This window comes from Bipolaris zeicola (assembly GCF_000523435.1).
Source record: "Bipolaris zeicola 26-R-13 unplaced genomic scaffold scaffold_139, whole genome shotgun sequence".
Taxonomy (NCBI): domain Eukaryota; kingdom Fungi; phylum Ascomycota; class Dothideomycetes; order Pleosporales; family Pleosporaceae; genus Bipolaris; species Bipolaris zeicola.
The window spans coordinates 50,693-67,391 of NW_006912188.1; the positions used below are offsets into that span (position 1 = coordinate 50,693).

At 52.8% G+C, this 16,699-nt stretch overlaps 6 protein-coding genes across 6 annotated transcripts; 5 read left to right on the forward strand and 1 right to left on the reverse strand.

Annotated features, from left to right (window-relative positions):
• Positions 1 to 76: 76 nt before the first annotated feature.
• On the forward strand, positions 77 to 568 carry COCCADRAFT_102192 (uncharacterized protein; the record flags this gene model as incomplete). The annotated part of the gene is made up of 3 exons (XM_007716433.1): positions 77 to 103; positions 153 to 237; positions 294 to 568. The coding sequence occupies 3 exons, from the start codon at positions 77 to 79 to the stop codon at positions 566 to 568; spliced, it is 387 nt and encodes a 128-aa protein (XP_007714623.1).
• A 2,382-nt stretch (positions 569 to 2,950) lies between these two features.
• COCCADRAFT_28136 (uncharacterized protein) lies at positions 2,951 to 6,406 on the forward strand (the record flags this gene model as incomplete). The annotated part of the gene is made up of 3 exons (XM_007716414.1): positions 2,951 to 3,903; positions 3,953 to 5,521; positions 5,575 to 6,406. 3 exons carry the CDS (start codon positions 2,951 to 2,953, stop codon positions 6,404 to 6,406), a joined length of 3,354 nt encoding a protein of 1,117 aa, XP_007714604.1.
• A 1,154-nt stretch (positions 6,407 to 7,560) lies between these two features.
• COCCADRAFT_28137 (uncharacterized protein) lies at positions 7,561 to 8,577 on the forward strand (the record flags this gene model as incomplete). Its single annotated transcript, XM_007716415.1, has 2 exons — positions 7,561 to 7,600; positions 7,679 to 8,577. The coding sequence occupies 2 exons, from the start codon at positions 7,561 to 7,563 to the stop codon at positions 8,575 to 8,577; spliced, it is 939 nt and encodes a 312-aa protein (XP_007714605.1).
• Positions 8,578 to 9,455: 878 nt separating this feature from the next.
• On the forward strand, positions 9,456 to 11,803 carry COCCADRAFT_102199 (uncharacterized protein; the record flags this gene model as incomplete). Its single annotated transcript, XM_007716434.1, has 4 exons — positions 9,456 to 9,498; positions 9,548 to 10,035; positions 10,085 to 10,963; positions 11,015 to 11,803. The coding sequence occupies 4 exons, from the start codon at positions 9,456 to 9,458 to the stop codon at positions 11,801 to 11,803; spliced, it is 2,199 nt and encodes a 732-aa protein (XP_007714624.1).
• Positions 11,804 to 13,475: 1,672 nt separating this feature from the next.
• Positions 13,476 to 14,069, reverse strand: COCCADRAFT_102257 (uncharacterized protein; the record flags this gene model as incomplete). Its single annotated transcript, XM_007716435.1, has 1 exon — positions 13,476 to 14,069. One exon carries the CDS (start codon positions 14,067 to 14,069, stop codon positions 13,476 to 13,478), a length of 594 nt encoding a protein of 197 aa, XP_007714625.1.
• A 919-nt stretch (positions 14,070 to 14,988) lies between these two features.
• On the forward strand, positions 14,989 to 16,092 carry COCCADRAFT_6984 (uncharacterized protein; the record flags this gene model as incomplete). Its single annotated transcript, XM_007716408.1, has 5 exons — positions 14,989 to 15,009; positions 15,061 to 15,088; positions 15,153 to 15,403; positions 15,458 to 15,920; positions 16,022 to 16,092. 5 exons carry the CDS (start codon positions 14,989 to 14,991, stop codon positions 16,090 to 16,092), a joined length of 834 nt encoding a protein of 277 aa, XP_007714598.1.
• Between the last annotated feature and the right edge of the window lie 607 nt (positions 16,093 to 16,699).

Sequence of the window (16,699 nt, forward strand, 5' to 3'; positions counted from 1 at the left end):
TCCACGGTTTTTCCCCAACATCGACCTTCACCTTGTAGCTTCCAATTGCCAGCTCCCCACCCCCGACATATCAACAATGATTGCGCAATCCATCAGGGCCTCGGTAGGCTTCTCTTGCTGGTGAGAATTGGATGTGTACTGATCCGCTGCAGCGCCAGGCGCTCGTCCGCGTCGCCCGGCAACAACCTGCCTACGTCGCTCGCCGCACCTTCATCACCCCCACCGCCGTCCGATCAGGTGATTCATCCTAGCCGCTCGAAATCCGACAATAACTGACCCAATTGGTGTTGTAGCCGACCTGGTGCAGGACATGTACCTTCGCGAGCTTAAGAACTACAAGGTCCCGCAAGTCAAGGCCTCTGACGCCGAGGGCCAGGTCAAGAAGTTCGCCATCCCCAAGGCCCCCGCATCTCCCGAGGAGACGGACATTGCGAGCGAGCTCAAGGCATACGAGACACAGACTGTTGAGGTTGAGGGCGCTTCATCCGAGGACGGCGAGGTCCTGCCCCAGGAGGACTGGTTTGAGGAGGAGGATGAGAGCATCACCACCGCCGGTGCTACCCACTAGACGCAGAAGACTGCTGGGTTGAAGGACTAGATGTATCAAAATACTAGCGACTGTGTCAATACCACTTGGGCAACAAAGTGCCGAGCCATTGGGTGCATAGTCTGGGAGCATGTATATCACGTGACGAGATATGCGAGTGACGACTAGTGGATTGCTTATGTGATAGGGCCTATGTGGATTGATTGTTTGATTGAGTGAACAGAGTAGATTAGTGGAGGGATCAAGGGTAAGTAGCAGGACATGGATGGGGGTTGCACGGGGGGGGGATTCGAGCATATTGGCTGTATGTAAGTACGTGTACGTGCACATTGTCGGGGGCCGAATGTGAGTTTGAGCCATTCAGCAGCCATGGTTGTGGGCGGTCAATGGCGGCCATTGATCTACACGCTCATCACTCTTATGATGTAAATATCCCGCAACAATGTCAGCACAGACTGGCATGGAGGCCGCCTCTTTGGTTGTTGAAGGCAGTACTTTTTGTGAGTGCCATTGTGTATGACGAAGGCTATGGCGAGAGAAGCAAGTTTGTTGGATGCGTGGCATGCAGGACGCGGAGAGGGTGGCGGAGCGTGAGTTTCGGCATGGGGGACAAGAGTTGCCAAGAGTGAATTGCTTTTGGGAGCGTCGGATTGGGGAGGGACCATGTCAGTCAGCAAAGACGCACGTTCGGCAGCATGGTGACAGTAGTAAGTATGCTAGCGGTGGTGGATTGCTGTTTTGATCAACATGCGCGTACGACACGTATGTATGTATATTTTACGACTGACTCGACGCAGGCTGTTCCGCGCCGTGCAGCATAGGCCGATTGATCTGCTGCATTACATGTGCATGTCCCAAGGAAATTGAGCAAACCACGGCCCCTCAGATAAGCCACGGGATGCAGTGCCGACTGTCTTGCAGGCAGCAATTCCCGATATTGGCGGCTAGTGTGGTCGGAAAGTCGGAGGAACAGGGCGAAAGCGTGGGCCTGAGGGCGGAAATGTTGAATGCAGCAGCGGATGGGCTCTGCCGCATGTGTACACTTACGGCTTTGGCATGCATGGTGCACGACTAGTGGATGTCCATAGTATGGATCAAGGCGGACGCAGACGGATGGTCAGTTGAGGGGTTTACCCTGGATTGCAGCCAGCCAGCCGTATCCGTATCCATGTCCATGTGCGCCATTGGCAGCAGCAGCAGTGGTAGGCGAAGCAGACACGCGCAGGCGAGGAGGACACAGACAGGACAGGCGACGCCCAGGGCTGACGCAACGATGTCTTCACGCTGAAACCGGGCGATAAGCACGCGGGGGCCACCAGCAGCGTGTCAGGTCTGAGCAGTGGGCAAGGAGATTGCGGTCAAGGCCGCTGCAGAGATTGCAGTGTTCACAGTTCACGTCGCGAAAAAACAAGATGGTTCGGCGGGCCCACTGGGGCCTAGCGAGCAGCAGCAGTAGCAGTCGCAGCGAGCAGTAGGGGCCTGTTAGGGGGCGGGTGCACTGGCAGAGTATTATTGATAATAATATGTGCAGTCAGTAATACCAAGTAGTACATGCCTCGATCCATAGCCAACACGGCCCATGGCTATAATGCGCTGGACATGCGAGGCGGCAATGGCGTCGACGATGCGATGCGACACAGCCAGCGGCCAAGCCGGCCATGGGGATTGCAAAGGCGCGAGAGCGAGCACGTCAAGCAAACGGCGCAGGCACAGGCACAGGGCGCATCAGTAGACGAATGGCAGATGACACGACTGCGACGAATTGCACCCGTTTTTAATATAGAACCATCGCTCCGACGCGATCTGCCCTGCATCCCTGCTAGCCCGCCAGTGGGCCTGCACCCGCGCGCCCACACCATCGAGGCAATAGAGCAGCACCACCACCACCACCATTCGCTGCAAATACTAGCTCAATCAACCTGCTGGCCCCCCCCGTAGCCGTCCTATCTATGTACTAGTGCCGCCAGTAGCATTCCCAGCTCAGACCAGAATCTCAAACCTGAATCTTCTGCCAGTCCAGTCGCTACTGAACGCTCGCCGAATTATTGAACACTCGCTGAACTGCCTTTCTGTTTCTCTACTCTCACCCTCCCTGTTGCTTTGCTGCTGCACATCCCCGCTGCACCCCTCCTCCCCCCTCCAATAAGCCTCTGCCTGTTTCCTCCTCCCCGGCGCCCCCCAGCCTCGACTGTGACGTCGCTCCCGCAACCACTGTCGCTACTCTATTGGAGCCCGTCTAACGGCCTTGTCAACGGCCCGCCTAATACCAGCTCGACACCACCACGCCGCTTCCCGTCCGATTACTCCGCCATGAGCCCGTAGCCTGTCCGAGACGCGTACCCAACTTGCATTGAAGAAGGGCTGTCTAGCCACTGCTTCGCTGCGCCCGCTCCCTAATCCGCCATGCCCATCGCCGTCGCGCAGGCTCCTCGCAGCCACTACTCCCTCACCAATGCCCTCCGCGGCAGGAACAGGGCCACTTCCGACGCCGTCCTCCAGCTGCCCCAGGAACCCGAGCGCGCCCAACTGCCAAAGGCTGCCTCGTACACATACTTTCCTCAGGTGAAGGATCTCGACAAGGGTTCGCCTGTTGCTGAGCGAAGGGGAGCCTCCGAAGATGATGCCGATCGCTCCAGGAGCGAGGAGAGGACCTCCGAGAGCCACTCAGATGGGTCTAGTCCCTCGTCAGAGGATGCTCCAGAGCTGCCCGACGTGCAGATGCCTCAGCTAAGACCGACGCCAACGACCCGCCGCTCCTCAAGGTTTCTGCCCTTCTCCACTAGGAGCCGAGATCCCTCCGCAGAACCAAAGCCAGAACGCGGCCGACCAGAGGCTGTCAAGCAGGCAGACTCGCCTTCTCCTTCGCCCTCGCGCTCTTTGACAAACCTGCGCAGGAAGTCGTGGGTCATTGGCCCGCAACAGTCGCGAGAATCGACGTCACCATCCAAGGATAAGAAACTCAGGAAAAAGGAACCTAGTCCAAAAAAGACACCACCAGCCGTCGAGCCAGCCAAGCAGAAGACGCAGACGACAACTGAAAGTATCCCAGAAGAGTCCGAGGCAAGAGACACTGTACAGGAGGAAATCCCAACTCCTTTGAGCAAGAAGAACAAGCGCCTCAGTGGCCTCTTCACCGCAACTGCCAATGCCTCCAACTCGCCCTCGGTGCCCAAGTCATTCTCAACTGAACAGCTCCCGCATTATCCTCAGCATCAAACGCCAGTCAGCCCCACCCACGTCGTTCCTCCGCTACCACGCGACATCTCTGCCGAAAAGCTAAAAGGCATCAAGATTGAACCCCGCAAAAAGGATGAGTTGTGGAACGCATTTAGATCCCTCGATGCCGATCTGCGCAAGTATGGCTCCTTTGCTCCAACAACATAAACTCAAACTAATAATACATAGGTTCCAATCCAAATCCAGTTCCCTCAAAGCAAACGTGGTTCGCACTTCCCTCCTTCCTTTTCTCCGCCAACACGCCCATCGCCCTGTAGACCAGAAGCTCAGGCCTGAAGATCTCGACCGCCGTGTAAATATCCTCAATGGCTGGTGGACTGGTCTCTTGGAGCTCGTGGCAGGCCGGAACAACCAGTCCATCTCTGGCACAGACCGTCCAGTTATCCTCGAAGGCATCGCTGCAATCATGGAGAGGCCCGAATGGAGACTTTACCCCTCGCCCTTTTGTGCTCTTGCAGACCGCGAAGAACCATTGTCTGCATCTACAACTAGTTCGGGTGCCTCCACCACCAGCTCGGCCGATTTCCTTGCAGAATCTGTTCACCACAATGTGCGCAACATCTTCACGCAAAACTTGCAGTCCCAAATGGCTTTTGTCGTAGAGAAAATGTCCTTGCGAAATGCTGCTGCAAGTCTGGTCACGTTCTGTGGAAAAACATGTGCATATGCTTTCTGCTTCTGCCCTGGAGTTGCCGATGTTTTGGTGCGTCTATGGAGCCCATCTCTCGAAATGATGAAACGGGTAATGGAAGAGTCTGGTGTGTCAAAGATGGATCGCTTGGATTCCGTATCCGACCGAGTTGCAGCATCGTTCCCACCTATGCTGCTCCCGCTCAAGCTACTGTCCCTGAACCGACTTATGCGTCAATTACGCAAGCCCATTTTACCCCCGCTTGCCATGGCCAACATCGACTGGTACGGACTTTGGACAAAGCGCTGGTCTGGCGCCGAGAGCGACCTTTTTTACGTTTTTGTCAAGCACTTCCACATTCTGGTCAGCGATTTCCTGCCCCTTGAGCCTACCAATGCAGAGCGCATCTGTGTTCCTGGATTGATTATGGTGCACGCCCAGCTTTTGGTTAATTTGGATGCAACCATCAACAGGAATGCTGTACCGCAGCAGCAGCAGCCACCGGAAGATACATCGGCAATTACCTTTGACGATGTCCTGGAACCTGATGCTTCTGCCTCGAATCTCGCTCTTCCGCCAGCAAACGCCACCCGCATGATGCAGGAAAACCGAATCATAATGTTAATACGCGATTTCCTTTCCGAACGAAATGCTCATTTTCACATTGCCAGGAAGATGTTTGCCGAGAGTTTTGCTCGTCTTCTGCAGGCACAAGCACGCAAGATTTCAATTTACAACAACAGTGCCTGTTATACCCTCTGCGACTTTCTTGAAGAGGCTCTTGTCATCCTTGTTCGCTACGAGCAACACGACAGCGACCACCATGCTATCATGGACTGGCCTTTCTGGCTGACTGTGTTCAAAGCCATGGCTGCTAGTCACAACACCGCTACCGAGATTAGGCTGTACGCCTTCCTCTACAGCAGTTGGGCAACTCTGACCTCGGACGACCAACGAAAGGAAGGGCTTTGCCTCGAGTTCCTTCTGGAACCTGAATTTTTCGAAAGCCGTTTCAACCATTGGTGCCCTATGGTGCGTGCCTACTTTATGCGGCTGATCTGCTGGCGAGTGGCTCGATTCGATGGCATTGACACCGAAATCGAAGTGTAAGTACAAAGCGACTCCTGCATCATTACACTGTATGCTGACATATCTGCAGAGCGATCAAGCGCGCTTTGAGTGACCGCCTCCGGTCAATCTGGTCTCACTACCTTTGGCTTCAAGAAGAGGCTGAACGTAAACAGACTATCTTCCCATCGACACAGGCTTGCAACCCTGCACCAGGCCGACGCTTTCTCATCATACGTAATGATAATCCTATTGTGACCAATAGTGGTCCTTTTCTCACATTCGACGGTGTGGTCCAAAACCCTCATCAACGAAAGCCCTCTCTTCCAGCTCCCTTGATTTCGGAAGCTGAGCTTCGGCCAACACCTCCTCCACCAACGGAATCGCCCGATCTTCCAGAGGAGGATTCAGGCAAAGGCAGATGGAACATTTTGCGTAGTCTCATGGGAGGAAGTTCGAAGCAGAATGCTAAATCAAAGAGCCCTGGACCCGCTAAAGACAGGGAAAACGCTAGTAAGACCACGGCCAACGAAGCATCCTCTACTCCTCCGGCTGCCGAAACACCGGCACCCGCCCCAGCGCCGGTTACCCATCGGTCATATCATTTCCGCTTCTCTCTGGAATGGGTTGACAAGCGCTTTGGCGCATACCAACCTATGCGCCTCCAGCCTCCACGACTCCCACTTCCAGCACAGAGCCTCTTGACGCAGAAGGGCATCAACCTCGAACCTGTCCTTAGCACACCGCCCACTGGCGCTGCTGTGACGTCGAGTACCTATGCCGGACGTGCGCTTGCTGAATGGACCTTCATCAGCCATGAGTGCCAGAATTTCTTTGATAGGAGGAAGAATGAAGGCGTGCCGACGAACAGACAAGTTGAGACGCCCACGTTGAACGTGGAGGCTTTCCGACGACCCGGCTAAGATGTACCTGGAGACTCCCAAAGGCAAACGCCTTTGACTCAACAAACTCGTACATATGTATTTCCACGACATGCGCAAGTTTTTCATGGACATTGTCGACAGGCTTGACAATGCTCCCACACACATCACTTTTTCCCCACATTTTGGCGATTGCATACGGACGCTCAGCGCGAGCCATCCTTCAGCGGCATTCTTTTTTTTTTTTTTTTTACAAACACTGAGCAAAGTTTTTATTCCTTCATTGTCTGCTTATCTTGTTTTGTTTAGACATTTGGCATGCATGGCAGCGCGCACTTTCTTGCATGGCCTCGACATCGTTCTTCGTTATCAATCATCTTTTCTCTCCTTTTGGTCTGGGAGAAGTCGGAAAGCAAGGACTTGGTTTCTTTCAAGAACATATACAGTATGCAAATTTTGTTGCTAGGGCGCGAGATATAAGCCCGTTTCCTTATGAGCGAAAATATAGAGTTATGAATCTGAATTATTTTCTTAGTTTTTTTCCTTAGCATACGAGGCAAAATGAGTTTTTTTGGGGGGGTGCTTAATGTCTGATGTTGTGCTCATGGGGATAAGCTTAATTTTGAACGTCTTACATATTTTTCGATTTATTACAATTAGCCTGTATGCGTTTATGTATTAGTGGACGTATCCATGTATATGAGATTTGATGTTGGGTAATAAAGTAATACAGTAATCTTCTCCTAAGCTACACTCTCTTAATACTGAGCAGCCAGGATGTACATGGACAGTGAACAGGATAACTAAGGAGTATCGATATACAGCTACTCCACCACCACTGCCTTGGCTCGGCACTGTCAACATTATCTTGGCGTTGGTTGTTTATCAGACGCATCCGTCTTACTAAACAGGCAAGAGCAGTAAGAACCAGTCACCAAGCATGGAGCAAACGCTCGCCAGCCTCGACCTCCAAAATCCGACGACAGGCTTCGCTCTCATTGGTCACTGGCCGTTTGCAAGGCGCAGGTCTAGTCCTTTGCTCATTTCACCGTGGCAATGTTTACTGTCGTCTGCCCCGCCAGCTTTCTCTCATCTCATCACACTACGCTCCTTCAACTTCGTGATTGATACTGCAGTCTTTACTGTCACCAATTGTTCTTTCTCACACCGTATCAAAGACCAACTTAGCTACAAACATGCACGCCATGCGCGCCATTGCCTTCTTCGCAGTTTCCGGTAGGTACCCCCCGAGCTTGTTTATACTTAGAAAGTGTTCCTGCGGCGTCTCTCAAAAGACTGACACACAGATATCAGTTGCTGCTTTCCAGACTGGCCTGGAGGGTTACCTCGTGGAGCCCGCCCCGTTTGGAGCAGTGGCTGCTCGTGACGAGAGCTGTAGCAAGTTGCCCAAGCTCTGCACAGATACGGTGCTGCTCCACGGTGGCCAGACGACTCTCACCTATCTGTGTCCCGAGACCCAGGGTCCAACTGCCACTATCACTATCACCTCAACTACTACTCGTACCATCACTGGCAGCGCCACCCATGGGTCATCTTCTGGTCAGGCTGGGGTTTCTGTCTCTGCCTGCGGTGAACTTACCACGACCACGGCAATCCAGTCAACGACGCAAGTCACCGTTACAGAGAAGGTCATCAGGGCTAGCACCGCTACCACACCTTCAATCCTCCCGCCACCGGCTACCATCACTGCTACTTTTACAGCAATCCCGCTCTCCGAGCTACGACCACCATTCCCCATCAAGCCAACGTGGTCTGAGTTCAAGAATGTGTCTACCACAAGTTATCCAACAGCTACTGGGGCGAGGGCACCCCCGGTCTTCAACTTGACCTCCCAAGTCGTCAACTTCACTTCTTTTGACTTGGTCCCCACCCACGCACCCACTAACTTGTCTTCGACTGTCTACGTTCCCTCAATTACACTTGCTGTTTCGGTCGCCTACTATCCAAACTCACCCACTAACAGCACCTCGTCTGGAATTGGGTATAACTTCCCCAGCTTGAATGTCATCAGGCAGGTCGAGTCTACTACGACTGTCACCACCACTGTCTCTGGCATCACGACTGAGACAGGCATGGCTGATGAGAATGGCGTATATTATGTCATGACGACTAGCACAGGTATGGCTGGCGAGAATGGTGTCTCTTTCGTTGCGCTATTCCTCAGTATGATGGTCACTGCCTTCATGTTCTGAGCAGCATAGAATGCTTGTCGTCCCCGGCAACTTGGTAGCCAAACCTTTGCTCCGGGCAAGGTCGAGAACAGATGTAACGGGCTCAGGACTGATTGTATCATGGCGTTATGGATATCACGGGTTGTAACATAATACAGCCCTATGAGAGATTCTGTAGGAATCAAAATGGACACTGAAAGTATGCAAAGAAGTCCCAGGCGCCCATCATAGATCCAAGCGTAGAGCTTCGTGTGATTATGCTTGTTGTTCCTAGTAGCCATACTTTCACATCAAGTAATTTGTCCCATGAACAAAATTGCGCTGGTTAATTGATGTAAAAAGATTGGTATTGACAAACTACGAGGTCTGGGAGGTAAAGCTGGATGTGGTATGAATCACCCCGCGCATTGTAGTTGCGTGGTCATAGCTTCGTAGCAAGGGTTGTGGAACCGAAGTTGCGGACTCGCGATCCAATCACGGGACAAGCGCGCCGCAACCACGGCGAACACCAAAGCCGTTCTCTCACGCGGCTTCACGACTGTTCACTAACATAATAGAACAAAGCACCCCGCAATCCGATTGTGCTCTTCGGCTGACGTTTGTCACCAATCGCCGACATTGCCTTCAAGCAGCATCATCTTCTGCTACGAGACCACGCCCATCGACCAAGTCTACAGTCGCTATCACCTCTCACATACCGCCTTTTGAGAGCGTAGCGCGGCGTTCTGTTACTACAGTTTAGCCCAATAGCGCGTCTTACTTCTACAAGAAACGCCATTGCGATTTCGCAATCCTTCTCGGCGGATAAACACCGAGTTGCGTAACCTCGAGTTTTGTTTGTGATTGCCACAGGCTTGTATTAAAAGTCTTGATCAAGCACAAGCAGCGTCTCAGGCAAGATGGCTGTTAAAAAGTCAGGCAGGGCCCAGGCGAGGGAAGAGGGTAAAGCGCCTTTATACTTCGAATCGACATGACGGCTAACAGATCATAGGGCTGGAGCGGACAGACAACAACATGGATCTCACGACGTGGCCGCAAGTTGGTATGATCAACCAAAAAAACTACTATACCGAGTTCTTGAAAAGAGACGAGCAGTTTCTCGCCGTGCGATACCCGAAAGATGAGGAGAGAGCCCGTATAGTCCAGGAAGCGCGGGACAAGGATCGCGCACGCGCACTGGGTGTGCCAGCAGCAGAAGGAGCAACACCACAAGCTGCAGACGAGACAATGGAAGACGCCGAGGCCTCATTTGCATCGAGGACTGACATCTCGAAGCTCATTGTAATACACCCTGGTAGTCAGAACCTGAGGATAGGACTTGGATCAGATGCGTTGCCCAAGACAGTGCCCATGGTCATTGCGCGGAAATGGAAGGAGAGCGAGGACGAGGAGGATGATGGAGAACCCTGTCCTAAGAGGATCAAGGTCGATGCATCTGAATCCACGGAGTCGCAACCAGAGAAGTGGTTCGGTGAAGACGTAAGTTACCCGACAGGTCCTGGTCTACATTTACTAATATGCAATACAGTTCGCCGATCAGTACATGACCATGTCGACTGAACTCAGGACACGCATGCGCGCCAACAAGCGACGAGTACTTCCCAATTCCAAGGACCTAGTCCAAAACTACAACAAAAAGTCTCCCCCAGATATCATCTCAGAGCACAACGACATCAACCGCATTGAGTGGACAGAGATACCAGCAGACCCAAGCAAGGCGCCGGATTTCTTCACTGGAAACGAGGCGCTACGAATTCCAGAGAAGTCGAACCCAAGGTACAAGCTGTTCTGGCCGATACGGAATGGCACGTTCAACGAGAAAGACTACCGCGATCGCAATCAAATTTACCACGACATTTCCAAGATATTCGAAGAAGCCTTCCGGAGCCAACTGGGCATTACAAAGCTGAAGGACCTTGTTAACTACAAGTGTGTGTTCATTATCCCAGATCTCTACGAACGACAATATGTAACCATGATTCTCGATATCCTGATGCGAGACCTTGGCCTCGGAAAGGTCTGCCTGCAGCAAGAGTCTCTCTCGGCCACATTTGGTGCGGGCTATGGTGTCGCGTGTGTTGTTGACATCGGTGCTCAGAAGACATCGATCTGCTGTGTCGACGAAGGGCTGTGTGCCGAAGAGTCGCGCGTCAACCTAAAAATGGGCGGAGCCGACGTGACGGAGACATTCATCAAGATGATGCTGTACGGGCACTTTCCATATGCAGACATGAATCTGAAGCGGAGATACGACTGGCTGCTTGCTGAAGAGCTAAAGCAGAAGTTCTGTTCCATGGACGAAGGTGCGGTCACGGTGCAGACGTGGGACTTTCATCTCCGAGCTTGGAACCAGGACACACGCAAGTATACCTTCAAGACGTACGATGAGACTATGCTCTCGGTAATGGTAAGTAATATATATGTATCACAGGTGCGGTACGTTTGCTGACATGCATAGGGCTTCTTCAAACCATCAATATTCGATAACTCTCGGAAACTGGAGAACCGAAGAAAAGTGGTGCCTCGCTCGGTCGACCTGTATGATGGGTCGCCCAACGACCCCATGTCCCAGGCCCAAATTGCCGTCATCGAAGCCGCAGCAGGCAAACCCGTGGTGCCAATCAGCAACGGCGTGCCGGAAGTAGTAAACACCACCGCGCCGGTATCTACACCGCAACGCCCACAAGCCAACGCTCTAAGTCTGCTCAACCGGCTAAACGAAGGCGAAAACACGCCGCGATCTTCCGTGGCAGGCTCGCCCGGCCCCGAAGGCGCCAACACACCCAATCCCGACCGTGACACGCCCATGGGCGACGGCGACGGTCCCCCGTTACTCGTCCGCGACCCGATTGACGAAAAGACCAAAGTAGCCGAAGCCCGCGACGCCATCCTCCCCATCCAAGCCCTCGACCACGCCATCCTCGAGTCGCTCGCGCACGGCGCCCGGGGCGACGACCGCAAGCTCCGCGACTTCTTTGGTGGCATCATGCTTGTGGGCGGCGCGTCAAAGACACCTGGCCTCCGCGAGTTTCTGGAAATGCGGCTCCGTGAGCTGCGGCCGGGGTATGGCAAGGAAATTCTTGTGGGGCCGCCGCCGCGCGATTTTGATCCGCAGGTTGTGGTGTGGAAGGGGGGAAGTGTGTTTGGGCGGTTGAGTAGTCATGGGAATGACGGGTGGATTAGTCGGTATGAGTATGATATGCTTGGGGCGAGGCTGTTGAATACGAAGTGTATGTTTGCGTGGTGATGGAGGAGGTGGAGTTGTCAAGGGATGGGATTCATTTTTAAGTAGGGCAAGGGGGAAGATGGGATCATTATTGAGCTTTTTTTTGGAGGGGGGTTACATGGGAATGCGTATACGAGTGTCTACTTATATGGTGTTTGTTTTTCTTTGTTCGTCGGAGAATACATGGCCAAGTGTATAGAAAGACACAACGTTCTCAAACCAAAACTTTGTTTTTGTTTCTACTGGAATAAATAGGTATGCTTTGAATTCTCTTACAAAACAAGCCCCCACCCTTTACCTCACCCTTTTTCTCAAAAAAGCCAAAAGCCAAAAGCCAAAAGCAATAAACTCTCATCGTAATCCATTTTACTTAATTTAACTCTCAGTCTACGAACACACAGACACACAGACACATAATGATGTGATTCTATTGAATCATGTGTGTGTGTGGGGTGGAAAAATAAGACTCCGTACGTTCGTCTTCCCTTGCCTTTTTTTTCCCTGGCAAGGGGAAATATGAGAGGGAATTACCATTGTTGTGACTTACAATTTAAAGATAAAGTAATGCGTATTCTGGACCAAGGGGTGGGGAGAGAGAGAGAGAAGAGAGAGAGAGACCGACCCCCACACACTGTTGACATTGTCAGCGAAACTTTTTGATTGTATCGGAAGATTGTGAAAAGGTGAATCAAAGCTCTCGTATTTTTTTTTTGGGGGGGGGGGGATGGAAAGACATCAGATCATTTTTCACGAGTGTTATTTTTTGGGAGGTTTCCCTTAGGGTACCTTGCGAGAATGAACAATGAGTAGACCAAAGGGTTTCTCTTTTGGTATTTTTTCCGATATGAGGCTAAAATTTGGGGAGGGGGCTGTTTTCTAGAAGGGATGTGTATGTGTATATGTGTGTGTGTGTGAGGGATTGTCGGTGTAAGTACGTATTGAGACATCGCGGTATGTTTACACCTGACTAGCGCGGATCCAGTCTCCTGGTTGTGTCTTTCCAAATGTTGCAAGAGAAATAGGTTTCCCACAAAATGGAAACAGGGTCAAGTGTTTGGTTTTCTTGTTGTATTAGACATGTTTCAGGACAAAAGTATGCAGATACGAAGGGGGCAAATGTGACGATGCCGCGGGCTTCGGACCTCCGGGGCGTAAAAGTAGTGGAGTTATCTGTATTTCGGTACCCGCGTTGTCGGATCATTTCAAGGCAAAAGATTTGTCAGCATATGCAACGACGAATGATACGAGAGTGGAGCTGGTGGACTCTCGGCGCGAGATCAGATTGTGGAAGATGGTGATGACGGAAAGGATGATGATGGTCACGCATGTAATGCAAGTAAGCCATCGAGATTCGACATCGCGTGCATGGAAGGCATGTTATCTCGATTGGGTTGGGGGAAACGCAATCAGTCGTTGAGATTGTTTCGGACAAGCCGCGGAAGTTGTACGCATGCGGGTAACTAGTTGAGTGTATTGTACGTAAGCATGCCTGGAGCTCCGGTGGGGCCGCTTGCCATGGCAATCACTCGCCACTATGCGCTGAACTTGTTTTACTTCTCCTTTGTTGTGGATGTAATCAAGCGTGGTTGCAGGAGAGGTTCAAGGTGATACGTCGTAAGTGTGCGGAGCTCGCTCAGTCATCAAAGGGCGGCAGATATGGAAGAGAGATTGTATTGGGCGTAAGTAATAGAGGTTATTGCTTGAGTCCAATCTCAACAGCCTTTTGATTACAGAACTCGGCCATTTCGACATCTTTTGTGCTAAGCCCGTTGGGGGAGTGCGTGGTCCATTCAATGGTGACACGATTGTAGAGATTGGACCAGGAGGGATGGTGGTTCTTGGCCTTGCATTCATCTGCGATGAGGGACATGAAGCGCCAGGCTTTGGTAAAAGAAGAAAAGGTAAATTGACGCACGACGCCCTTCCGGGAGCCGGTGAGTTGCCAGTCAGGAAAGAGCTTCAAAGCTCGATGGGGCAGGTCAGCGGGCTGGTCGGCAGAGAAGATTATGTCATGTGGTGATGGTGGTGGTGGGCGAGCATGGGACGAGTAAGTTGCACGGGGCAATAACGCTGTACCTTGGGCCGGCAGTAGCAGCAAGGACGTTATTGTGCGACGACTGCGGATGTGGGACAAGAGTGGCGGATAGGGTAATGGTAGGCGTAGGCTGGAGCAGTACTTGGCCTTTGGATTAGAGAGTGTGAGTGGAGTGTGAGGGAATGCACGCCAAGGTGTGGTATTGGTGAGAAGTGACGGGACCGCCCGAACCGGGCGGGCAGATGGAGCCATTCAGGCAATAGGGCTCGGATGAGTATGGGCGAGTAATGAGAGACGAGAGGAGAGACGAGGCAGAGCGCGTTGGTTGCTGCATTCAGGCCAGACGGGAGCTTCGGATGTGGAAACTCTTGTGGCCCGGATGGAGTAATCAGACACTGAGATGCGCTAGGCCCAAAGCGGAACGTAGTTGCGCATAGGGTGCGGGTGCTGGGCGGCTACCGAATAGTCGGAGAATTGGTCAGCGATTGATTGAACAGCTTGAGCAGCTGGATAACTCTGTGTGTATAGCCTCAGTGTCTGCATTCTTAGCCAGGCGCGTAATACACGTCCATGTGCACTAGAGCAAGTAGGTGAGCAGCAGGGCACTATATGCTCATCAGGCCTGGTGTGCCCGTGACGTTTGTTGTTGTTGTTGTTGTTGTTGTTGCGAGGGCCGCTCTTCTGCTCTCTGCTCTGCTCTGCTTTGCCCTATGTCGCTGTGCTCTCCGGCTATCCGCCCGCCTACTTAAACGCGCAACGCCCGCCCACCTTAGTCAAAGCTGCGTAATCCACTTCCCGACCAACTGCATCATCACGTCCCCAGGTGAGCAACACCATCCCCAATCACAAACAATCATGCTGTCGCGACACTGCCTGCTTCGCGCCCAACTCGACACCGACATGCTGACTCGCCCATCCATAGTTGGTCTTGCTGCTCCTGCTGCCCTTCTCCCCCCATAGCCACAGCTGCTACAGCGTCGCGACGTCACCCGCATCCCGCTCCACCAATTCCTGCCACTGCCACTGCCACTGCCACCGCTCGCCCACCACCGCCACCACCATCACCGCCACAGCCACACGACCAGCGCTGCTCTGCTCCCTCTCGCCCGTTGCGCTTCGAATGAGTCCCACTTTGCACCATCCCTCGATCCGCACCGACACGGCCTCCATCATGCAGACATCGGCCGCTCAGGTAAGCTTTGCTGACGGTTTTAGGCCTTTGCCCTGCTGACTCCCCACCCAGGACCAGTCCAAGCCTACCATCGAGATGAGTTAGTCACTCCCCGCATCGCATCCCGCCTTTCATACAGCTGACTAACGCTTATCACCATCAAGGCTTAAGAGAACACTTACTCGCTGCTGGCGCCGGCCAGCCCGCCGTCCAGCCTCTGCCCCAGCACCCGACACATTCCCAACACCCACACCCTCCCAGCCAGCCCCACGCCATTGACCCTGCCATTGGCGGCCCGACATCGTACGACATGAGCGCTGGCGGCCCCGACGACGGTAACACCAGCGAGGGTCGCTCAAAGGGACGGAGAGAACTGTCCACGTCCAAGCGCGCTGCCCAGAATCGCGCTGCTCAGGTACCGCTGCACTCCACAGCCCGCCATCGTGTCGCGCCATGCTAACTTGGACAGCGCGCATTCCGTCAGCGCAAGGAAGAGTACATCAAGCAGCTCAAAGACCAGGTCAAGGAGTTCGAGCAGCTATGCGAGCTCTACAAGACGCTCCAGACCGAGAACTACCAATTGCGCGACTACATCATCAACCTCCAATCCCGACTCCTTGAGACCCAGGGCGAGATCCCCCCTGCCCCGGCCGGTGTAGATCTCAACCGACCGCACGCCGAGCAAGCCAACATGCACCCCCAACCGCAACCGCCCCAGACCCCACAACAGCCCGAGCAGCAACAGCAGCAGCAACAACCCGCGCAAAACAACAGCAACGGCGGTCTATCAGAGCGCCAGATTGGTGAGCTACAAATGGCCGCCCAAGCAGCAGCAGCCGCTCAACATGGCACGGCTGGCACCAAGCACGCAAACGTCGATAGTTCATATGACTTCACAGAGAAGCGCCAAAAGGTCGACGAATCTCCCCAAGGTCAGCACTATCCGCTACCCCCTCCCTCGCTCCTCTATAACCCTAGCTCAATTGCTTATTGTGAGAGAGTAGCCACTCCGATCCATGGCTTACCAGCGTAGTAGGTTCGGGCGCATCTGCCGATTACGATGCATTCGTCAATGAGATGCATCACGCCAAGCAGACGGCATAGTCACCTTCACATGCCTGTCGCCTGATTTGTTTTCTTCGACTTTTATGATGTAATGCATAGGCCACGACGCTTGTCTACGCTCGGGCTGGCGGTGTAACATGACTGGCGTATGGAGTCTGGTGTCGTACCATACTTTTTTACCCTTTGCTTTCTCTTCTACCATTGCCGTCATACTAAAGCATTTCGTGTGGCCGTCGCAGTAGACTTTTCCGTATTCTTCATCTGCCTAGTGATGAGGCCGGGAACAACCAGAACTTCGTTTTTCTCCGGGCAGCCTTTGTGCCGTCTGTTTTCCAGAGTACACTTGGTCACATGTGTTTGTGAACCATGGACTTGATTCGACAAGGAAACATTACAGGGCATTGCAACGGCCAGGCTTATTATACTTGTTGATATTTTAAGGTATCCAATGTTTAAATATTAGCTGTTTAGTTGGTGATAGTTTGTATGCATATTTGAGTAGCTGTTTACTACATGGATGGACTGTGATTTCTCCTTTCTCTTTGTGCTTACATAATTATCTACAGGGATGATAACGTACTCCACCAGTAAGCTGGCCACACCAGTAAGCTGGCCGCCCCACCAAACCTAACGCGACGCTCTGCGC